This window comes from Stegodyphus dumicola, chromosome X1, assembly GCF_044657685.1.
Source record: "Stegodyphus dumicola isolate Sdum_Otavi_A_Nest chromosome X1, ASM4465768v1".
In the NCBI taxonomy this organism is placed as follows: Eukaryota; Metazoa; Arthropoda; class Arachnida; order Araneae; family Eresidae; genus Stegodyphus; species Stegodyphus dumicola.
The window spans coordinates 135,323,278-135,345,620 of NC_140780.1; the positions used below are offsets into that span (position 1 = coordinate 135,323,278).

The 22,343-nt window shown below is 31.2% G+C and overlaps 1 protein-coding gene across 2 annotated transcripts in view; it reads right to left on the bottom strand.

Annotated features, from left to right (window-relative positions):
• HERC2 (E3 ubiquitin-protein ligase HERC2) overlaps positions 1–22,343 on the bottom strand; it is a 599,575-nt gene that overhangs the window by 266,133 nt on the left and 311,099 nt on the right. For both annotated transcript variants that reach the window (XM_085808058.1, XM_085808057.1), the window contains exons 38-39: positions 21,221–21,417; positions 8,181–8,393 (exon numbers count right to left, since the gene is read on the bottom strand). In XM_085808058.1, coding sequence (XP_085664184.1) covers positions 8,181–8,393; positions 21,221–21,417 — 410 coding nt within the window. The remainder of the gene's footprint in view (positions 1–8,180; positions 8,394–21,220; positions 21,418–22,343) is intronic.

Here is a 22,343-nt window from a genome sequence, read left to right on the forward strand (position 1 = left end):
AAGTGCAACCATGATGGACATACTTTAACTGTATGAATCAGATTTGTAAGCACGATTGTAAATTATTTAATTGTTATTAGACAAAATATCTATTGAAAAAATGGCAACAGCTAATTTCTGGATGTCGTTCTATTTATAATTAAAAAAAATATACATTGAGATGATGTACGCTTGAAATGTTAATGGTACGATGCAGTAAGTACGTTTGTTACGTTATGTATATTTACGAATACGTTACGTGTAGGTTATTAAGATTTATCTTTAAATAAATGTTTGTCTTATACAACCATTTTACGAGTGATTAATTTAACTACAAAAGGAAGTTAACATAAATCAGAAGTGGGATTATTCTGAAACCTAAGCCTAAAGCTACAAGAATTTGCTATACATAAATTAATTAAAAAGAATTTGAATTTCAAGGTATGTGCATTGATTGATGTAACATATTTATTATAGAATTTAATTTTGTTATTTATTTTATCATTTTGGAAAGAGAGTTTATTATTTTTTTTTTTTTCATTTCTTTAAATTTTGAAATATATTTTGAACGTCAAACAAACTTAATAAAATACCAATAACTGCGTTCTACTAAGTTGTCTAACTGGAAGTTAATAATAACAGCATATATATATAATTTGCATTTTAATAAGTATGAAAATGTCTATTTTCGGTAATGCAAAGAAATGCAATTTAAGAATATTAGCTGAAGAATTGGGAGAAGGTGTAAATGAGAGTCATAAAATGAGCGATTTGAAAAAGATAATTTTGGTTAGCAAAGAGTACGATGAAGAATGCGTCAAAGAATGGTTAAATAAATGAAAGAAAAGAAAAAGAAGAAATTAAGAACGAAAACCTCAAGATGAAGAACGTAGGCGAAAAGAAGAATATGAGGAACGAAAACGAAAGTATGAAATGGAATTTGAACTGCAAAAACTACTTATTGAAGCAGAAAGTAGATCTACAAATTCTGGAACCAATGAAAATGCTAGTGGTACGCACATGAATCCAAAGTTAGAGCTTCATCATTTGATGCAAAAATTAAGCCCGACGAGAATGATATTAGTTTATATTTAATCATGTTTGAACGTTTGGCTAAACAAGTTGAAATACCAGAAAATACATGGGTTACTCATTTGTTTGGCTTATTGCCATATGATATTGCTCAGTTAATCGCCAGAGAAACCGATGAGATTGCAAACAATTATAAAGAAGTTAAAAGGATCTTATTAAAACGGTACAAGATGACACCTGAAAAATTTTGCCAAATTTTTTTTACGCACAATAAGAGCGTAGGAAACACATGGAAGAATTTTGCGTATGAGTTAAGAAATATTTTTAATGAATGGATAAGCGGAATTAAAGTAGATACTTTTGAGAAACTTAGCAACCTTATTGTAGCGGATCAGATAAAACGTAAAGTGCCTCCAGAAGTAAAAGATCATTTTATTGACATATGGTCTGAGTTGATTTCACAAATTGATTTAGTTGAAAAACTAGATGATTATGATACCTTGAAGTCAACTTTCACCAATAAACAACCGCGTAAAGAAGGGTCTTACGAGAAACGAAACTTTTAAAGATGGTCCAGTTGCTACAATCAACGAAAAGAAAAAACTCTACGGTATCACACGTAATGAAAAAGGCGAACAAAAATGCTTCAGCTGTAATAATTTTGGACACATCTCAAGGGACTGTCTGCTGCCCAAACCAGTAGTAACATGCCGAAAATGTAATAAAACAGGTCATAAAGCTAAAAATTGTGTTACTAAGGCTGAAAATAATCATTCAAATGATAAAAATTATTCTGTTGAGCAAGTTGGCGAAAATTCAGAAGAGAGCAATTCATATTTGAAGAAAGCAAAACTGAATAATTCTGAAGAAGTACAGGCTTTAATTGATACGGGGAGTTCTTGTTGTCTCTTAAGGACTTCAGTTGCTCAGAAACTTAAAGTGAAACCAGAACCTGCTATGAATGAATTGTACGGTTTTGGAAATCAAAGGGTGCCTGCAGTGACCTCTATAGGAATGATAAAAGCCGATATTGAAATTGATAATGTAAAAGGCCAAGGCATAAATATATACCTTATACCTGATAATGCACAGCCAGTTGATCTAATCATCAGACGGACATGGCTTGAGCTCCCTCACATTGCTTATGTCAGAATAGGAAAAAGATTATTATTTAGTAATTATTTAGTAACCTCCAAATTGATAAAAAAATAAATCGAGTCTGCCTTAAAACTCTTGAGGCAAATGAATTAGAGAAAAATACAATCAATCTTGTCAGTTCTCAAACAGATTCTGTAGATAACGGATTAATTATGATAGAAAATCCTTCCGAAGGTGTTTATTAGAAATTAAAAATGGCGAAACTTGTATACCAGTGATTAACGTTGGCGATAGAAGTGTTAGGCTCCAAAAAGATCAATGCGTTGGGACAGCAGAAGAAGTTGAACCATGTTTAAATACTGAAATTTCTGAATTGAGCTCGAACTTAGCAAAAACAGAAAATATTAACAACATAAAAGTTCCTATAAGTTTAAGCCAAGTTAAAATTGGCTCAGATCTCGACGTTGATCAACAAGAGTTATTATGTCTTCTGAATGAATACAGAGATTGCTTTGCACTAAATATTTCAGAACTAGGATGCACAGATCTTCTAAAAATGGACATTAAAGAAATCGAAGTTTCAAAGCCAGTATATATGAAGCCTTATAGAACAAATGCCTCTGAAAGAGCTGCGATCTAAGAAATAGTTCAAGAATGGAAAGAAAATGCAATAGTAACAGAAACACGATCCCCATATGCTAGTCCTGTCATACTGGTAAAGAAAAAGACCGGTGAATACAGATTAGTTGTTGATTACAGACATCTCAATAGTCAAACTATAAAGGATAAATTTCCCCTGCCTAAAATAGATGATTGATTAGAACAATTGCATGAGTGTAGTCTGTTTACAACGCTAGATTTAGCACACGGATATTTACAGATTCCATTAACTGAAAGTGCAAAATTGAAAACTGCTTTCGTAACACCGGGTGAAAGTGGACTATTTGACATAATGATTTTTGGCTTGACTAACGCTCCTGCGGAATTTCAACGATTGATGTATCATGCATTATCCTCATTATGTATTAAAGAAGTGTTGTGCTACCTTGACGATATACTTGTTCCAGCAAGGACTTGGGAAGAAATGATTCAGAAATTAATTAAAGTATTCGAAGCACTACGTGCAGCTAAACTAACCCTGAAGTTACCGAAATGTGAATTTGAAAAACAAGAAATAGAGAATATTTAGGCTTTATAATCAATAAAAACGGAATAAAGCCGGGATCAAGAAAAGTTGAAAACAAGTAATATCAAAATTCCCAGAACCTAAAAACCTTCATGAAGTTCGACGATTTCTTGGTTTAACAAGTTTTTTTAGAAGGTTTATTCCAAATTATGCCATTAAAGCTGGACCATTGACTCAACTAACTAGGAAAAATCAAACATTCAGATGGGAAGAAAGTCAGCGGAATTCTTTTACAATGCTGAAAAATGAACTGACGAATCAACCAATTTTAGCTTTGTACAACCCTAAAGCTCAAACAGAAGTCCATACTGATGCATGCTCAGAGGGTATTGCTGGCATGTTACTTCAACTCAGAAGTGACGGCAAATGGCATCTCGTCTACTGCGTGAGCAAAAAGACAACAGAAGCTGAAAAGAATTATCACTCGAGTAAACTTGAGCTAATGGCGATTGTCTGGACTCTAGATAGACTTCAACAATTCTTACTCGGAATTGAATTTATGGTAGTTACCGACTGTCAAGCATTAGTTTACATGAATGCAAAGAAATCTAGCAATCCCCAAATTGCTCGTTGATCCTTATTCAAGAATATAATTTTGAAATATGCCACAAACCAGGAATTAAAATGTCTCATATCGATGCAATCAGTAGAGCTCCTCTTATTAATTCATCAGACACCATGCATTCTTTGATAGAAGATAATTTAGAAGTTTGTCTGACCTTAAATTTAGACGAACAAATTCTTATGATACAGCATGCAGATGAAAAGTTAAGAGAATTAATAACAATTCTGAAGAAAGACTCAAGTGAAAGAACCAAAGAAGAAAATCAAAATGTGGAGAGTTATATTTTGAAAAGGAATAGACTGTTCCGTAATGTGGAGGATGGGGAAAAGAAGAAGTTATTATACGTCATACCTAAAAGCATGAGAAAAAGCATAGCTGTGAAGTTTCATGACCTTATGGGACATTTTGCTGTTGATAGGACTGTCTCGAAAATCAAAGAACTGTACTGGTTTCCTGCTATGAAGATATATGTTCATCGACATATATAAATGTTTCGAATGCCTCATCAACAAAGTTCCCAGTGGAAAAAGACAGTGTTTTCTGCATCCTAATACCCCCAGGCCGCAGACCTTTTGCAACAATACACATTGATCATCTTGGACCTTTCATCACAAGTTCTAAAAGAAACAAGGAATTGTTAGTCGTCATTGATAATATGACGAGATTCATTCGATTGTATGCTGTGAAAAACACATCTTCAAAGAATATACTGAAATCATTGATGAGTTTCATAGAAGAATTTGGATTACCAGATTGTATAATATCAGATCGAGGTTCTTGTTTTACTACAAAGGAATTTCAAAATTTTTGCAAGGAAAAGGGAATTCTTCATACATTAAATTCAACCACCCACCCACAAGGGAATGGTATGGTTGAGAGATCGAACAGAACAATTTTATCAATGATAGTAACATCAATGAAAAGTAAAGATCAAAAGGATTGGGACAAAAGAATTGAAGAAGTTTAGAGAAACTTGAATAACACAATCAATAAAACTATTGGGTAAACACGATTTGAAATACTTCATGGATATGTACCACGATTTCAAGATGAAGTTTTGAGATTACTTGCTGATGAAGAAGCAGAAAATTGGAAGGAACCAGAAAAACTACAAAAAGAAGCTAGAGAAAAGATTGTTAGAGAACAAGGAAAAATGAAAACTTATTATGACAGGAAGAAATCGGAATCTCTATCATTTGAGCAAGGAGAAATAGTAGTAGTTAAAATAAATTCAATATCTACACCAGGAGAACCAACCAAAACTCAACCTAAGTAACGTGGTCCAATGGTTGTGACAGAAGTACTTCCGGGCGACACTTATAGAATATCACAACTAGAAGAAGCCTGCAATGGTCGCTTTTATGCATCAACTGCTCATATAAGTCAACTAAAATCTTGGAAAAATGCAGAAGCAAATAATGATGATGACAATGACGACAACGATGATGAAGACAATGATGAACTTAAAAGGCCCAAGCGAACAGTGTGCAAACTATTGCGTTATACAGACTTTATATAGGACTTATAGAATTTTTTTTAAAAATTATATTTTATTTTTTTCCTACCTATTATTATATTTTTGTTGTTGTTTATTTGTCATTTTAATGTATGACAAGATTTGGTTCAATTGAGGACAATTGAAAAGTAAGGATGGTCGAATGTAAGCACGATTGTAAATTATTTAATTGTTATTGGAGAAAATGGACAAAATGAAGACAGATTATTAGACAAAATGGGCAACAGCTAATTTCTGGATGTCGTTCTATTTATAATTAAAAAAAAAAAAAAAAACATTGAGATGATGTACGCTTGAAATGTTAATGGTACGATGCAGTAAGTACGTTTGTTATGTTATGTACGTTTACGAATACGTTCGTGTAGGTTATTAAGATTTATCTTTAAATAAATGTTTGTCTTTTACAACCATTTTACGAGTGATTAATTTAACTACAAAAGTAAGTTAACATAAATCAGAATTCGAAACATATTCTGAAACCTAAGCCTAAAGCTACAAGAATTTGCTATACGTAAATAAATTAAAAAGAATTTGAATTTCAAGGTATGTCCATTGATTGATATAACATATTTATTATAGAATTTAATTTTGTTATTTATTTTATCATTTTGGAAAGAGAGTTTATTATTTTTTTTTCATTTCTTTAAATTTTGAAATATATTTAGAACGTCAAACAAACTTAATAATTTAACTACAAAAGGAAGTTAACAGATTGATAATTAATACAAGCTCAGAAGCAAAAATAAAAGACTTGATAGAAAACACTGTATTAATATCAGCATGCATATCAATTGTCAATTTAAAATGCTTTTCTCAGCCCAGTAGACATATAATGTGCATATACAAACTGCAAATTAATTTTTCTAATTGACAGCAAAAACCTGTACAGTACGAAATCCGAAATCTGGACTGGTCAGGACTTCGGCTTCCAGATTTGGGATTTTTCCAGATAATAATAGATCATCAATTTAAATCTGGTAAGATGGCATGCAGACATTATACAATTAAAAATATGAAATCGTAATTTATGAAATAAAGAACAATTATGATCTAAAGGGTACCAAAATTTACAAAAAAAAAAAAAAAAAAAAAAAAAAAAGCTTAATATTTATTTGTTTACATTATTATTAAACATTTCTTTTAATGTAAGTTGTTTAAGTTGCTTCCAAAAAAAAAAATTCAAAAAGTTACTTTTTCTTATGTCATATACAGTCGACTTTCTAATGCCATACTCCTCGCATAATTTTGAGACGGATATGCCTTTATAATTTTTTTGCAGCAATTCAACTTTTTGTATAATGGACATTGAAACATGGTTTCGCTTTGTAGATCCTTTCGCAGCTCCAGAATTAGAAACTCTTTTCGACATAATCGAAAGTTCAAGCTTAATTTTTATAAAATTGCCATAATAATAACAGTCTGCTAAAAATAATAAACTGGGTCAAATTAGAAGATCAGGGAGCAGCACAGTCTGCTACATTAATTGAAATGACTCGGAATCAGTAAAGATAATTTTAGCCTAGCTTAATACCGTTTGTTATACTTATTACAGACGATTAATTATATATTATTGGCTGTGTATCACAAGATTGGCGACGTAAGCCAAGTTGTTTTGCTAAATTTTGGCTTGCTCCTATTGCATACTGAATTAAGCCTGAATTGTAGTTTAGTTATTTACTATACCTACATTTATTTCTTGCACATGCTTAGAAATAATCCGAGTCCTGAATAAATAAACTCCCACATATACTTAACGCTTTATCTAGGGTCGGCGCTAAATACCGCATGGCACAGTCCAGTGCTTTCCCTAAATCATAAAAAACTTCTCATCCCTTTATTTTGCCCCTCGGTGCTTCCCCATATTCCAAAAATTTCGTCTTCCCTAAATTCTGCTGTCCGGTGCCGACATACTCTGCTGCAGCTTCTGGGTTTATAGTGAATAACATATCAGTATTTCTTAATTAAAATAGCACTAAATGTAATCCTTTGGCCTATGAGTTCATTAACAAAATCTATTTTTAGCACAAGAAAAGAAATTTTTGTTGAATTTTTCCTCGTCAATATTTCTTAGAGCATTTAAAAATCTATAATCATTGCCACGCATAATGTTAGCATAAAAGGTTGCCATACTCTTGTTCATTATTTCCTATCTTGTTCATTTGCGGTTTTGCAGCTGAAGATGATGGTTCGGTAAAACCATCGAAACTAGTCCTGTGAAAATTTTGTGAATATAACGCTGATTTTTGTTGTTTGACTTCTGAATTAATACTCTTGTTATTCAATTACTAATATAAAAAAAAGTTGTCACAGCATGAGTTATTACTGAAGCTGTCATGTACTGATAAACATATGGTGATGAAAGCAAAATATAATAAATAATGACTTGCCAGGTCAGTGTCAGGGATATAAAATAGGTGAATGTTTCAGTTTGAGATGTATGCCACACAGATACTCGGCTACGGAGTCAAATTATTAATCTCACAAATTTATGCATACATGATTGTTTTACATGATGAGGTATTTTATTTAGTGTCTAAGTGAAATTAAGAATCGGAATTTTTAAGTGAAAATCTCCACATGTTTTATTATGGAAGGGAAAATCAAATGTGCAGGTGTAAAGCATTAATAAAAAAAAAAATGTTTCTGGCTTTGAGGTCCGGATTTTAGATCATTCTGGATAATGGACGTCCGGGTTTCGGACTTTGTACTGTAATATATATATATATATATATATATATATACACATGAAAATAAATATCATAAATTCCACTTGAAGCATGAAACAGGACAACAAAGGAACTTACCAGTTTGATTTGATTTAAAAGATGCTTTGTTGAATTTTTTGTTTTGTGGCAATGCAAGTGGATTTTACCAGTAGGAGAAATTTTTTCAACTGTGCATAATTCCCCTTTCTCATTCATAACTACACCACCTAAATGCAATCTTCTGTCAACACCACCTAATACTGCCAATGATGCCAATATCAGATCATAATTCTTGGATAACAAACTATCACTCTGAAAAAAAAAAAAAAAAAAAGAATTATTTTATCTGCTTTAATAAAAAAAAATGCAAATTATTATCTGATATAACTAAATACAAATGCTTAGAAAGACAGTATGTCTATGTAAGTTCTCTAAATTAAACAGTTACCTTTCACAGGTAAAAATGACAATTTAAAAAATTAAAATCAAACACTTTTTCATTAATCTATAAGAAAAAGCATAAATAGCATTTCATTAGTTATTTTTATGAAATACCTTAAAGTATATGATATTACAATTTTTAATACAAAAATTTAGAGGGTAACAACAACATTCATTGTTGAACAAAATTTAACCTCCTTAAAACTACAAGTATTTTAAAGAGAAAAAGAAAAATCTTAACTTTAAAATCACTTTCTACAGTTTATTACATCACAGTTTTTTTAATTACATTTTAATTTATATATCCTGCATAAAAGAAAATTTTGCAAAATCTTAGCTCATAAAAGTTACAAAGAACAATGGCAGATAATTGTTGGTTATGCATTTAAAAATATTTTTCCTTTATGTATAATATTACATAATTTTTTGTTTGTACATTCAAGATTTCCTTGTAAGAGAATTAGCATATTCAATACTGTAACGAAAATGCATGTATTATATCGCAGTCTTTCTGCATTAAAAATGTATATTAACAGTCTACCTTATAGTGGTTGTATTTTTCTGTTTTCAGGAATTCTGTACCTTTTATTTGTTTCCAATTTTTTCCAATTATATTTTAATTAACCTAATAAAAATGACGATTTTTTTAAAATAAAATTAAGTGTTGTTCAAATGACTAAGCCACATATTTATTAATTTTTTTAATATACAGAATTCATTTATAGTCTCACTCAAAATTTCTCTGCAATTGTCTGCTTCATTCCTGGAAAGAAGTTGAAGAAAAAACATTGTAACAATGTACTACATAAAATAAATCTAGGTCATTTTTGATAAAGCTACTATTTTACCAAAAATTATAATTTTTCCGATTTAATATTACAGTGGAACCTCGAGATATGAGCACTCCTATATACGAGAAATTCGAGATACAAGTAAAGTATGAGCTAAAAATTTGTCTCTAAATACGAGCATTGACTTGAGCAATGAGCCAGGCCCATCGGTATGCGTAGTACCATTTCCTGATCCAGCTCGACTCGGGAAATCCTCTCGTCAGATCACTCAGTGTTTGTTGATCTATGTGTTTGTGTGCTTGTGAGTTAATTGTTTATTACATTTAATGTAAAAATAATTATTTCACGATGCTTCCTAAGAAGATTGTTGCCTCTGATAATGCTGCAAAGAAAAATAAGGAAGCCATGTCTGTTGAAAGTATGGAGGATATTATAGATAAACATAATAGTGATAGAATTGGCAAAGACTTACGGGCTTTCGACATAAATGATCTGCACTATTCTGAAGAAGAAGGAAGAAATTAAGAAACTTGATGTAGGCAAAGGAGTTACTGCTACTTCCAAGCACCGTGCAAAACTCCTAGTAGCTGTTGTTGGTGTGGATTAATGAGAAACAGTTAAGGTCGGTATCAGAAGCTATCATAAAGGTAAACAAGTGATATTATTTTGAAAGTTTTATTTATTATAAAATTAATTTTTATGTTGATATTTTTTGGGGTGTGGCATGGATTAACTGGATTTCCGTTATTTTCAATGGGGAAGTTAGTATCTAGATACGAGAAATTTTCTATACGAGTTCAATGCTGAAATGAATTAACCTCATATCTTGAGGTTCCACTATATATGCAACCTTATATTATAAGAATACTATGAGAATATTATGAGAATATTATGAGAATACTATGAGAATACTTGTGCACTATTTGCAGCACAAGATATTAATTACACAAAAATTATTTTGAAAGTTATAATTTAACCACAGTATTTCAAAAACCTTAATAGCTTTCGTTCGGAAGTAAAGAAAACGAGTCCATAATATGCTTCAGCAATAGTCAAAAACCAGTTTTAATTCTCTGAAAATGTACATAAATTTACGAGTCAATGTTACAAAAATGTTGAACAATTTTGGGCAAAACACACAAATTCCAACTTTTAGTAGCCTCAGTAAAATTTTTAAAAGTTTCAAGTACGTTTATCCAAAAGCTTAAAAATCTTGAAATCCTAAAGATTCTCAAACTCAATATTTCTTAACAAAACAAAATGACACAACATACATGCATAAAAACAAATTTTATATTTAAATTTTGCCTTGACAGTAGGCCTAATATACAATATTGAGGGGGGACATAGTGATGCAATTCTACACAAGATATAGATTTTACTATATACCACAGGTTGTCAAATTTCTAACACTGAACAATCCTTTTGTTATAGAAAATTCTAGAGAATTCAGTAACCAGCTTAACTTTTACAAGCAAAGTATACAAAAGTCAATAGAATCATATATGTCATAGCAACCTAACCAAATTCATTTTGTAGCAGAATACATGCTCACATAATTGCTAATGTTAGAATACTGAAAACTGGGAGGTTTTTCATGCCAAAAACTGGGGGTTAATGGTAGGTTTTTCCACAGTGTAATGACACCATTTCAAATATACTTAAATTTGCTTTATAATGCATGATATAGATTATTCAATGATTTGTAATATAATTTTGATGAAAAATATATTACTATTAAACTAGATATCAACCTTTTTGTGTTCCTTGAGTTATTTGATTTCACAATTTTCTTACACTATTATACTGAGAGAAACTTTAGTAGGAAAGCTTAAATTTATCAAAGTACTTTTTTAAGTATTGCATGAATAAATTTAGTAATGTACCAAATATTACTGTTAAAAGAATAAATTAAATTAACTGCTTAAACAATGTTTGAATTTTTATATAAAGTTTCTAGAGTTATTAGGATTTTTTGGAAGCAAGAGAGATGAAAAATTAGCAATGCCCTCATTGGGACTGAAACCACTCACCTCTCGAATACGCATCGAGAGTGCTGACCACTACACTACTACAAAGGCATGCTAAGGAGGCAGAAAAAATACCTTATAAGTTCTACAATTTTCTGCAGTAGATAAAGACCATTTGGATCAAATCAAATTCAATACAAAAAATTACGCTGAAGAAAAGCTAAAAAAAAAAACTATATTTGAGCTTTGAGGAACAAAATTGGACAATTTAAGTTCCATAATTCCAATAAATTGTATTTAGCCCTGAAAAAAATTTACTCTGTAATGTCTAAAACTAAAAAAAAACTGGTGGATTTGGTCATCTACCGGGATATGAGATGGAAAACCAAGAGAGTTGGCAGCTATGCACTCATAAACAGCATATATGCTGAACTTAATAGTATTTGAATACAGAAATGAATACAATAACATACAAAGAATATAATGAAAACATAATATAATATTCAAGACATATAACATAAGAGTATGGTAGATTTAATAATAATCATAATACTGAGCATAATATTGCATGATAAAGACCTCTAAAACAAACAAAAAATGACGGCAGGCACTCTCTTTTAATTTAAAGAGCTGCAGGTGTTTCACAAACTCTTTAACAATCAATATAGTAGTCACAGGATATTTCATCAATGCACTAAACAAGGACATCTTTAAATCTCCTGAATTAACAGTGAAATGAATATATACAGATGCTAGAATAAATCTTGACTTTTCATTAACAATTACATCAACCATATAAATATCGCCTGTTTCTGAATCCTATATCTTCCTACACAGCTTAACAGTAAATTCCATTTGTATACAATCTGCTCACTCATAAAACTTCCATAAATCACACCACCACTAGCTTGGCAAAATAAAATAAAATACAACAAGTACCACCTGAATACATCAACTGTCTACCAAGACCTTGCTACTCACATGTGGTACGCATGCACACGGAGCTTTACCAAAATTTCGCTATTTTTGATGCCTCTACTACACATATACCCTTTGTGGGAATGACTATTTCTATCAAATTTACTCATATTTTTATCCCTTTAAAATGATTATTTAATAAACAGGCTCAATGTACCAAAAAGTGGCTAAGTTGCTGGAAAGTTTCCAGAGTGAAAAGTATAAAATGCAAAGCATCAACAAAAGAATGCACAAAATATACATTATCCTCTCTTTTTGGTACCATGTCCCAAGTTATTGTATTTGCTTCAATCAAAAAAACGTAAATAATGGAGACATAAGTGTAAAAAAAAAACAAGTTAGTACAGAAAACTCTTGCGAGTATATATACATTTAACAAAATCAAGGTATCATGGATCTGCTTCACTGAAGAAAAAGGAAGTACAGTGGCACCTTGGTAAGTGACCATAATTGACCATGGAAATGTGCTCAGAATCTATAATTTAAAGTCATACATCAAAACAAATTTTTTCATAAGAAATAAGGAAAACACAGAACATTAATTCCAAATCTCCAAAACATTCATATAAAATGATTAGTATAAAATACAGATATAGAATGAAGCACAAGAATCACCAGATTATTTATCCAAAGGTAAGCAGGTATCATTCTTCCATGCTAAGTAGCAATAGAACAGGATTAAATCTGACATATTGGGTTATAGATGACAAAACGGCACCATTTGTGCTCTTCTGTGCTACTTGTAACAATTTTACATTATGTCTGTGCTTACAATTTTTTGGTATGTCCAAAATATTGTTCTGGTAGAATGCACTTGTGGAAACATAAATACAATACAGAAAGCAATAGATTAATATGTATTATCTATTGCTTTTTACATTAAGATTAATATGTATTATCTATTGCTTTTTACATTTTTATACAATAAGGAGTCATATAAACATACATACACTTATACTGAAGTAAAAGGAACTCAATATATAGTCTTGATAACCTAAATCACAAAATATTAAGGTGGAATATAGAGCATGCAATAGATTTTCAGAGATTTGGGACTTTGTACTGACTTGGAACTTAGAATTCATAGACCATTAATAAATATGTTCTTTAGTGTTAAGGGGAAATCACAGAAAATGTTCATAGTTCCTTGGTAATTCATAGTTCACAGAATATCATAGATCAGTGGTCTTCAAACTAGAAGTCATGAAAAATTCTTTTGGGGTTGCATGGTTGCTGAAAAACTGCATAACAGGTATCCAAACATTTTATAAAATACATATTCCAGAGAATCTGGAATCTGACACAAACACATAATATGGAGTTCAATCCTAAGGTTTGGAAACCACTGTCATAGATTTTCACAGAAATGGTCCTGATTATTAGGAATGCAACCATACATAAAATTTTAAATAATGTTGGTTGGAAGCATATCACCAAAAACCTTAACTATTACTTGCACATTGGAGTGTACTAATCATATGGTTACACAAAAGCTTTCATCCCATCTGCAAAGTAGGAAATTAATCTTTTAATGGTTGGCATCAAATTTTCTCGCATTTCTGTGCAAGCTTATTAACCCTTTAACTGTCAAGTTATTTTGATGATTTGGGTACACAAATTGTCAATTTTTTTTATTGCAAAAATCCAATGTTTAGTACAAAATAAAATATTCTTAAGTACTTAAAAATTGATATTTTGAAGTACATGGGTAAAATTTTTAAAGTTTTGTAGCCACTGCATATTTGCTTGAGGCGGCTGCCACTCAACATGGCAGTTGTAAAGTTCGCTTCTAGTGGAGTATTATTTTCTAAAAATGAAAAAAATTAATTATTTTCTAAAAAATAAATAAATATAAGTGAATACCTATTAGTAGTTCAGTAATTCAGTCTTGTGTGGTACAACTGGAAACACTTTTCCAAGCACAAACCAACTCCACAATCACTACACCAGAATCGTGATTCCTTCCTTATCTTTTCCCCATTTTTATCCTTTTTCGAACAACACACTTTTCACTGTCCTGCAGCCTCATGTTTCGCAGGAGTAGGAGGAATATGGGATATAAAATGTCGTTCAGTAAAAACGGGCAGGGTTATCTATTGTAGGTGGTCTGCCAACATTCTTTTGTCCAGAAGCTGCATCATCATATTTGTGTAAAAGCTTTTCTACAATTTGGATTCGAAATTCTAAAAATGTGATACATTTCCCAACTACATTTTTATAGAGCAAATATGAGTTCCAGAGTACCTTGTCTAGTAAATGTAAAAATATCTTTTTATAATATTTTTTCTGACATTTTTGGATTGTTGGATGAAAGGATATTTCCTGATCACAGCGATCTACACCATCCATAGTTAGACTGCAATTAGAAACAATCTTCGGCTTGAGTATATCTCCATTTTTTTATTTTTGAGGCTGACCATGGAAGTATCATGAATATTGCTCATCAAACACACATCCTTCATCTTCGGTTGAAGATTCTAAATCATCTATATAACGTTTCAAAGAACTGGACGCATTTTACAACAAAAAGATCCCTTGCACTTTGAACCAAAGAACTTATAACCTCTAACCTTTGAAATCTTCAGTAAAGTGCTGTCATCTATTGAACTGAGTGCACATTAACTTTTCCCGAGATACAGTCGGGTTTGACAAAGAGATGAAGCCGAAATAAACGTCTCCCGATATATATTCGGGTATAACAATACGATACACTCAAAAAAAAATTACACCGAGTAATACTCGGGCGTGACATTTTCGAACACCAGTGCTGTGCCCGAGATTACGTTTGCTGCCATCTATGAGAAGAGGATGGCAGGACATGAACTTCACAGATGAACCTAAATGTGACACAAATGTGCTCGGGATATTATGGAATAAACAAGCGGATACATTAAAGCCCCATTCACAAGAGCAGATTCAACTGGTAGGGAAAACTGGTTCTTCCAACGTGTTCCATTCACATGGCAAACAAGCATTAACTGCTTCTCCGAATTGGAGGTAGAATTCGGTAGAAAGTTCCTACCTCTCTGGAGCAGGGCAAATGGGGAGATTTCCCATACTGCACTGTGCGATTGCGCGGTTCACTTAATTTTAAAAACAACATGGCTGACACGCAACTGACTCCTCACTGGACTGTCAGCTAAACATTTGCGTTGATAGATATCTGGGGATACCATATCATCCAACCAAACGAAATACGGAAATTTGTAAACAAGCACAGACAAGGTTATCTGATGCAGGGTATTCCAGAAATACTGTTCAAATTAAAACTAAAGATGTGCATATCGGCTTCAACGCGACTCAGTATGTTTTGAATTTTTTTTAATTTAAGAACTTTTATTTTACGTGCATTGTAACATCACATATTTTCCTAAATTTCAAAGTACATGCAGTGTGGAATTTTTGATTATTTCTATACGAATACTTTTTAGACGATTTCTAATAAGTAGAATGTTAAAGAGGGACGAATATTCTTTTTACGCGACCTCTTTTGATTTAACACAATTATAATAGAATCTTTTTTTAAATCTTATGAAATGAAATACTTATGAGACATCCAAAATTGTCGCATTGCCTGAACAATTGCTTTGAATTCCGAATACAGCAATTAAAAATATCCAACTAATAAATAAATTGCTGCATTTTTTCATCATTTTTCTATTCTTCTTAAATGGTTTTGTAAGACAAAATGATTTTAAGCTGAAAAAAATATTTTTGCCAGTAATTTTTTTTTATTAAAATTTTTGTAAGAGAAGTTTAACAATTAAAATATCTTTCTTCTACTACAATTTTCAATGTTTTTCCCTAAATTTTCTGGTTGTATTTATTAGAGTGTTCTTAATAACTTTAAGGATCAATTTTGCAATTAATGAATTATTAGTTTCTGAGAAAAAAATAAAAACACATTCTTATGTAAAAACTTTGGAACAAATATGATCTCAGTCACATTTTCACTTCAAATAATTTTTCTTTCCAGTATTTTGCAAAACCCATCCTTGTTTCTATAAAGTACATCATTTTAAATAATCGGTAAAAATATTAAATAATTTAGACCATATCTGTATAAGTTTTAGGACTTCAAGTTAAAAGATTTATCAAAAAATGTAAACTTAGAAAACGCAATTTAAAGAATCTAAACTACCTAAATGGTCACTAAATCATTCCAAATTCCTTAAAAATTTTATTGCTGAATTTCAATACATGTATATAACAAAACCTAGTGTATTCAATTGGTTAATAAAAACATAAATTACAACTTTTATTTAAAGTCTTTTGTAAAACAAAATCAAAACAATTTTAATACCTGAATTAATTATATTAATTTGTCATTTTATTCATTTTTCAAAAAGCAAAGTTTGAAATTTAAACAGCCAAAAAGCATTGTATTTAAAACCGTTCAGCAGCATACATGATTTCTTTTAACCATTTGATCTCGTATATAAATAGCATTTAAAATTAATTTAGATATATTTTAATTAACTAAAGAGTTAAACTCCAATGGTGTTCTATTCTATAGTAAATAATGTCAAAAAAGATGTAAGCAAATGTTAGAAATTTGGCAAATCGATTCGTTTGTGACATTATTGCTCGCAGTGGCTTATGGTTTACGGGATGGAATACGATGTGCATCTGAACTGGTCCTGAAGGCGAAACTGCTTCATATCCCCGTTTCCTCCTAATACAAATGGTGGCTGTGCGAAAGAGTGTTGCATGTGAACGGGGCTTATGTATTAGTTAAAAAGCTTAAAGGAGCTTTACTACAAAACAGTCACCAAGAAAGTTACATTGTCTGCAGCTCATAGGATTTTATCCAACTGGAGCAACTTGTCCTGTACCATTATTCTCTAAACTTTTTCAGAAACTTTAGAGCATGAAGCTAAATTGGAAAAAAGTAGATTCAATATCCAAGGAAAAATTTCTGAAGTGGCTGAAGAATATTTCTCGCTTAGATGTTCCTATTTCACAATAATTCAGAGGTGGTAATATTCGTGAGAAACACTCTCAGTACTTTTTTTTATGCTAAAAGCAAATATGTTATACACTGCCGTAGTTTTTATCACAATAGAAACTGGTGAATCTGTTTAAAGCTCAGTTATTATAAGCATGATCTACACTTTCTCTAGTGGGAAGAGGGTAACTACACTTGTGATTTCACAATTGCTTACGGCCACTATTTCATCTCACCTTGTCAATATTGAGTGAAATTCCACATGAAGAAATTTACTTTGGGACAAATTTTATGACTGTGCTCACCTGGAAAAAAAGAGAGAGGAATCCTCGGGAACTTTCATTAACAATGGAGCACTAGAAATAAGAACTTTTACTTTCAAGTAAATACAGAGGTACACTGCGGGGGAAAAAAAAAAAAAAAAAAAGACAGTTTTATATCTCCTATTCTATTGGGACGTTTGAAAAAATTAAAATTGCGTTTTCCATGTTTCAAAAGTGCGACTTGGAATATATATTAGATTTATATATAGCATTGTTTTAATATAGGTATTTTGACACAGAATTGGACTTTTTCTGAAATAATATACCAATTTTGTTTTCCGTATTTCGATGCTACGACTCAAATTACGCCTAGATATTAAATTTTGTAAAATTTGGTGCGAAATTTATAGGGGATTTAAAAAAATTATCTTGGAGAAATTTTCTGAGTTTGGCCAGGAATAATTCACTTGACGAACTTCTTAATATATGGCAACTAATTTTCCTTTCCCTCCCATTATGCTGGAGCAGAATAAAAAGCACCTCGTTCCTACCTTTTTGTATTGTGTATGAGCAGTAAAAGCATCACATCATTTCCACTTCCAAATAATTTTAGCAAAGTGTTTAAACCACATCTGATGTTTTATCGCTTTCAACACATATGCCAAATTTCAAAACGTGCCAATATTTAAATTTATGTATATCTTCAGAAATTTTGAATAAAAAACTGTAATTTTTTGCAGGTGTGCATAAAAATACATCTACTTTAAGATGATGGTAAAATTTTATAGATTATAATTCAAATTTTTTTTGAAAAATTTATAAAAATTATCTAAAAATACAAATTTTAAAAATAAATCATAAAAAAAATGGGTAAATTCTATTTGGAAAGAACTTGAATTTCGAAATGTGAAAGGAAGAATCAAATAAGCTTAACAAAAAAAAAAGAGAGATTAGTAAATATATACCAAACTCAATTAACATTGAGGAGCTAAAATTTTAGGAGCTAATTTTTTAAAAACTACTCGTGCAATTTTTAAAAAACTTAATGGTTTGGCATAATTTGAGTCGTAAAATGGAAATATGGAAAAAATTGGTATGTTATTTCAGAAAAATTCCAATTTTGTGTCAAAATGCCTATATTAGAACAATGCTATATAAAAATCTAGTACATATCCCAAGTCATGTTTACGAGACATGAAGACAATTTGAATTTCGTCAATCAGCCCAGAAGAACGGGAGATATAGATTTCCCCCCTTTTTTGTTTGCACAGTGAGATTTCAATCCTGCTGACCTACCCAGTACAGTTTGTTCTAGCCATCAGTTACTGAAATGTAGGTGGTGGGAGGGACCTCTATGGTTATATTTATTGTAAAATGAATGGCCTTCTACTGATTTTTATTGCTGATGAAAATGAAGATCTTAAAGAGTGAAAAAGGGTGTTTCCTCCTCAGATATTGCCATAATCTCAAAAAGTGAAAATATTGAAACTGATTGGTATCACTATTGCTGTTCTTAGCATGTAAAGATTCTATATTTGATTGGATGGATTCTGAGATTTTTAAGAAACTGTCATACTTCAAAAGCATTGAGAAAACAAGAAGGCCTATATTTAGAGGAATTTAAAGCTGAAAAAAGGATGTCTGTGACGATGACTTTGGAAGACCTGGCAATTCGTTCTTCACACCACAAAGTAGCAAGGCATGTAAAAAATGGTCATGCTGGTACTCAGGTTCTATTAAATATTTGAGCACCACTGGATTTTAAATGGGGAAAAAAAATTGAGATCTGCTGTCTCTGAATGCAAAAGTTGTTCTGGAAAGAATCTAAATGCAATTACAGCTCCCCTTCTCAAAAATCATGTTCAGGATGCTGCACTATTCAAAAGCACTAGTGTTGACTGTGCTGGGGCTTTACTTTTAAAGAACATCAGAAAGCCTGGGTTTGTCTTTTCACTTGTGCAGTCTGCAAAGCTGCCCACCTAGAATTGGTTTGGGCAGTTTTGATTGATGCTCTTCTGTTGGCATTACACAAATTCATAGCAAGAAGAAGAGGAAAGCTTCCAGTGATCTATTTTGACAACAAATCAAACTTTGTTGGAGCCGCTAATGTATTGCAATCCTTAAATTGGAATAACATAAGAGAATTTAGTGCAGTTAATTGCATTCAATTGAAACAACCCAACTCCCTCATAGTCCAGTTGGTGGGAAAGGCTAATAAGACTAATGAAAGATTTATTGAAAAAAATATTTGGCTGACAGAGTTTATCATATCAATAGCTGATCTCAACAATATGTTACTGCGAATCCATCATGAATACCCAACCTCTCTTTCACGCCTACAAAAAAATTACGACCTTAGCCCTCTAACACCATCATTATTTATGAAATACATCAAGGAATCTACAATTCCAGATTGTGATACTATGGATCATGCCAGCCTTAATAAAAGGGTGAAATAGACATTAGCTCTGCAAAGAGATTTCAGGAAGAGATTCAAGTTAGAATACTTAGGCGAACTTATTCAAAACCCAAACTTTAAAAATGGGGTAGCGGTGGGAGATGTAATAATTACTGAAAGTGACAACCAAAAATGCATTGAATGGCCTCTTTGACAAGTTACTAAGCTTCTTCCTGGAACCGAAGGAGTTGTCAGATTGTTGAAGCTCCAAAGCTGTTGTCAGATTCTTGAAGCCCACGAAGAATTACTTAGACCTATTCAGCATTTTGCCCACTGGAAACTGCAATTTCTGAAGCTAACAAAGTACTAGATCAAGTTTTAAAGGACAGTCCACCAAATACAAAGGTATCTCAACATTGGGAGATAACCCCTGTAATGCCTTGAAAGAAATTCAGAAAACCAGATATGGACAAAGTATTAAAGTGTAGGAAAGATTAGACTTGCACATTTGATTTATTGATTAGTGTCTTCTTCCCATTTGAAGGTGGAAGGATGTTAGGAAAAGAGCGTTTTTATTTTATATTTTATATTTTTGTTTCATAAATGTCACATGATAATGTAAAATTGCTTCACTTTGCCAAGAAAATAAACCAACTTTTTTTCAACATTTTTATTACTCAATTACTGAGTATAACTCGCTCTTTTGAATCTGGCAGCAGTTTTTGAATTTTTTTTACATTATGTTCCAGATAGACATGCTGATTTTATAGTGTAATCTTTTGATTTAATTTTTATGTAATATGTCTACAATTGTGATGAGTTTTATTAAGTTAAATCTTGAATATTGAGTATATTATTTTAGGTTTTATGTGTATTTAAAATTCCAATAAAAATATCCATAATTTCATAATGGAATTCAACAGCATTTGCATCTTTTTTTAAATCAGTACAATAAATCAAAAAGGAGATGGCTGAATTAAATGAAAAAAAAAAAAAAACTGGTTACAAGCTATTCTTTATAAATGCTACACTTTTATTACAAAAATTAGCAAAACTTTTATGGCAACTATGCATGCAATGTACAGCTTGTTCATTATCTGTATTCATACACACTGAATTTAAACATGGCCACATGTAACAAAATGCGACTTTATATGTAGACAGAACAAATATGCCTACGATGTACAAAAATGTTATTTTAAACCAAAATATTAAAAGGACTTAAATAAACAAAGAAAAATATAAAAATGACTAAAGACATTATTTTAATTTGCAATTATAAATACAAAAATAACACAGAAACAAAATAAATTTTAAATGCATTTTAAACATTAAAATCATAAATATTACTATTTCATTTTCTTGAGTCATATTTTCCTTCAAGGAAACCAGTTGTGAAGAAATAAAACCTGCAATAACTTTTCTCCAAGATGGTAATGTCTGCAGATGACGCAGAAGACTAACATATTCTTCAGCTAATGTACTACAATGAGATGCAGTCAAGGACACTTTGGGACGCATTTGCCACTTTCCTTTATGTGGATATTCTAAAAAAATTAAAAATTAGCCACTAATAGAAATTTATATGGGCTAATATAAATAACAACCCTTACTTAAACTGACACTTTTTTTGTTAAATTTTTGAAAGAAAAGTCCTTTATCCTCAACTTTCATCTACTGCACTGCTAAAAGCTTATAAGATCACAAATTATTAAGTGATATTGAACAAATGAATGAAACAACATAGACATAAAACTTTACAACTAGTTATATTCAACTTTATTGTATGCCTGTACTTGTTAAACTAATCAAACACTTATTACCATATATTTATTAAATATATAAATTTAGCATAAAATAGCTATTACAATGCATTAAGCACCACTAATACGCTTTTAGAAAATATTCTTGTTTATTGAAAGTAAGCTAAAATAACAAGCATATTTCAGTCAGCTTGAAAGGAGATATACTATATTCATAAATTTAAGAAAAATACTACATTTAGTAAGGAATTATAAGCCAAATAAAATAAAAACATCTGCCCTGAAGATAAGGATAGTGCTGACAGATCAACTTCCAATTCATTGCGTGCCGCGGTGTCCCCCCGCTGCAGTGCAGCGTGAAATTGATAAACAGATTTCGAAATGGTTAGATAAACAAAGGATATGCCTTTATCCATTTTTTTGCAGCAATTCCACTTTTCGTTTAATGGACTTCGAAACGTACTTTTGCTTTGTAGATCCTTTACATATTAGTAAATATATACCGGAAATTCTATTTGACATAATCGAAAGTTCAAGCTTACTTTTATAAAATTGCTCTAACAGTCTGCAAAAAATAATAAGCCAGATCCAATTCGAAGATTAAGGAACAACGCAATCTGCAACATTAACTGAATTAGATAATTTTACCTTAGCTTATACCATCCGTTATACATTAAACGCGCATGCGTAAACTTATTTTGAGCAGGTGC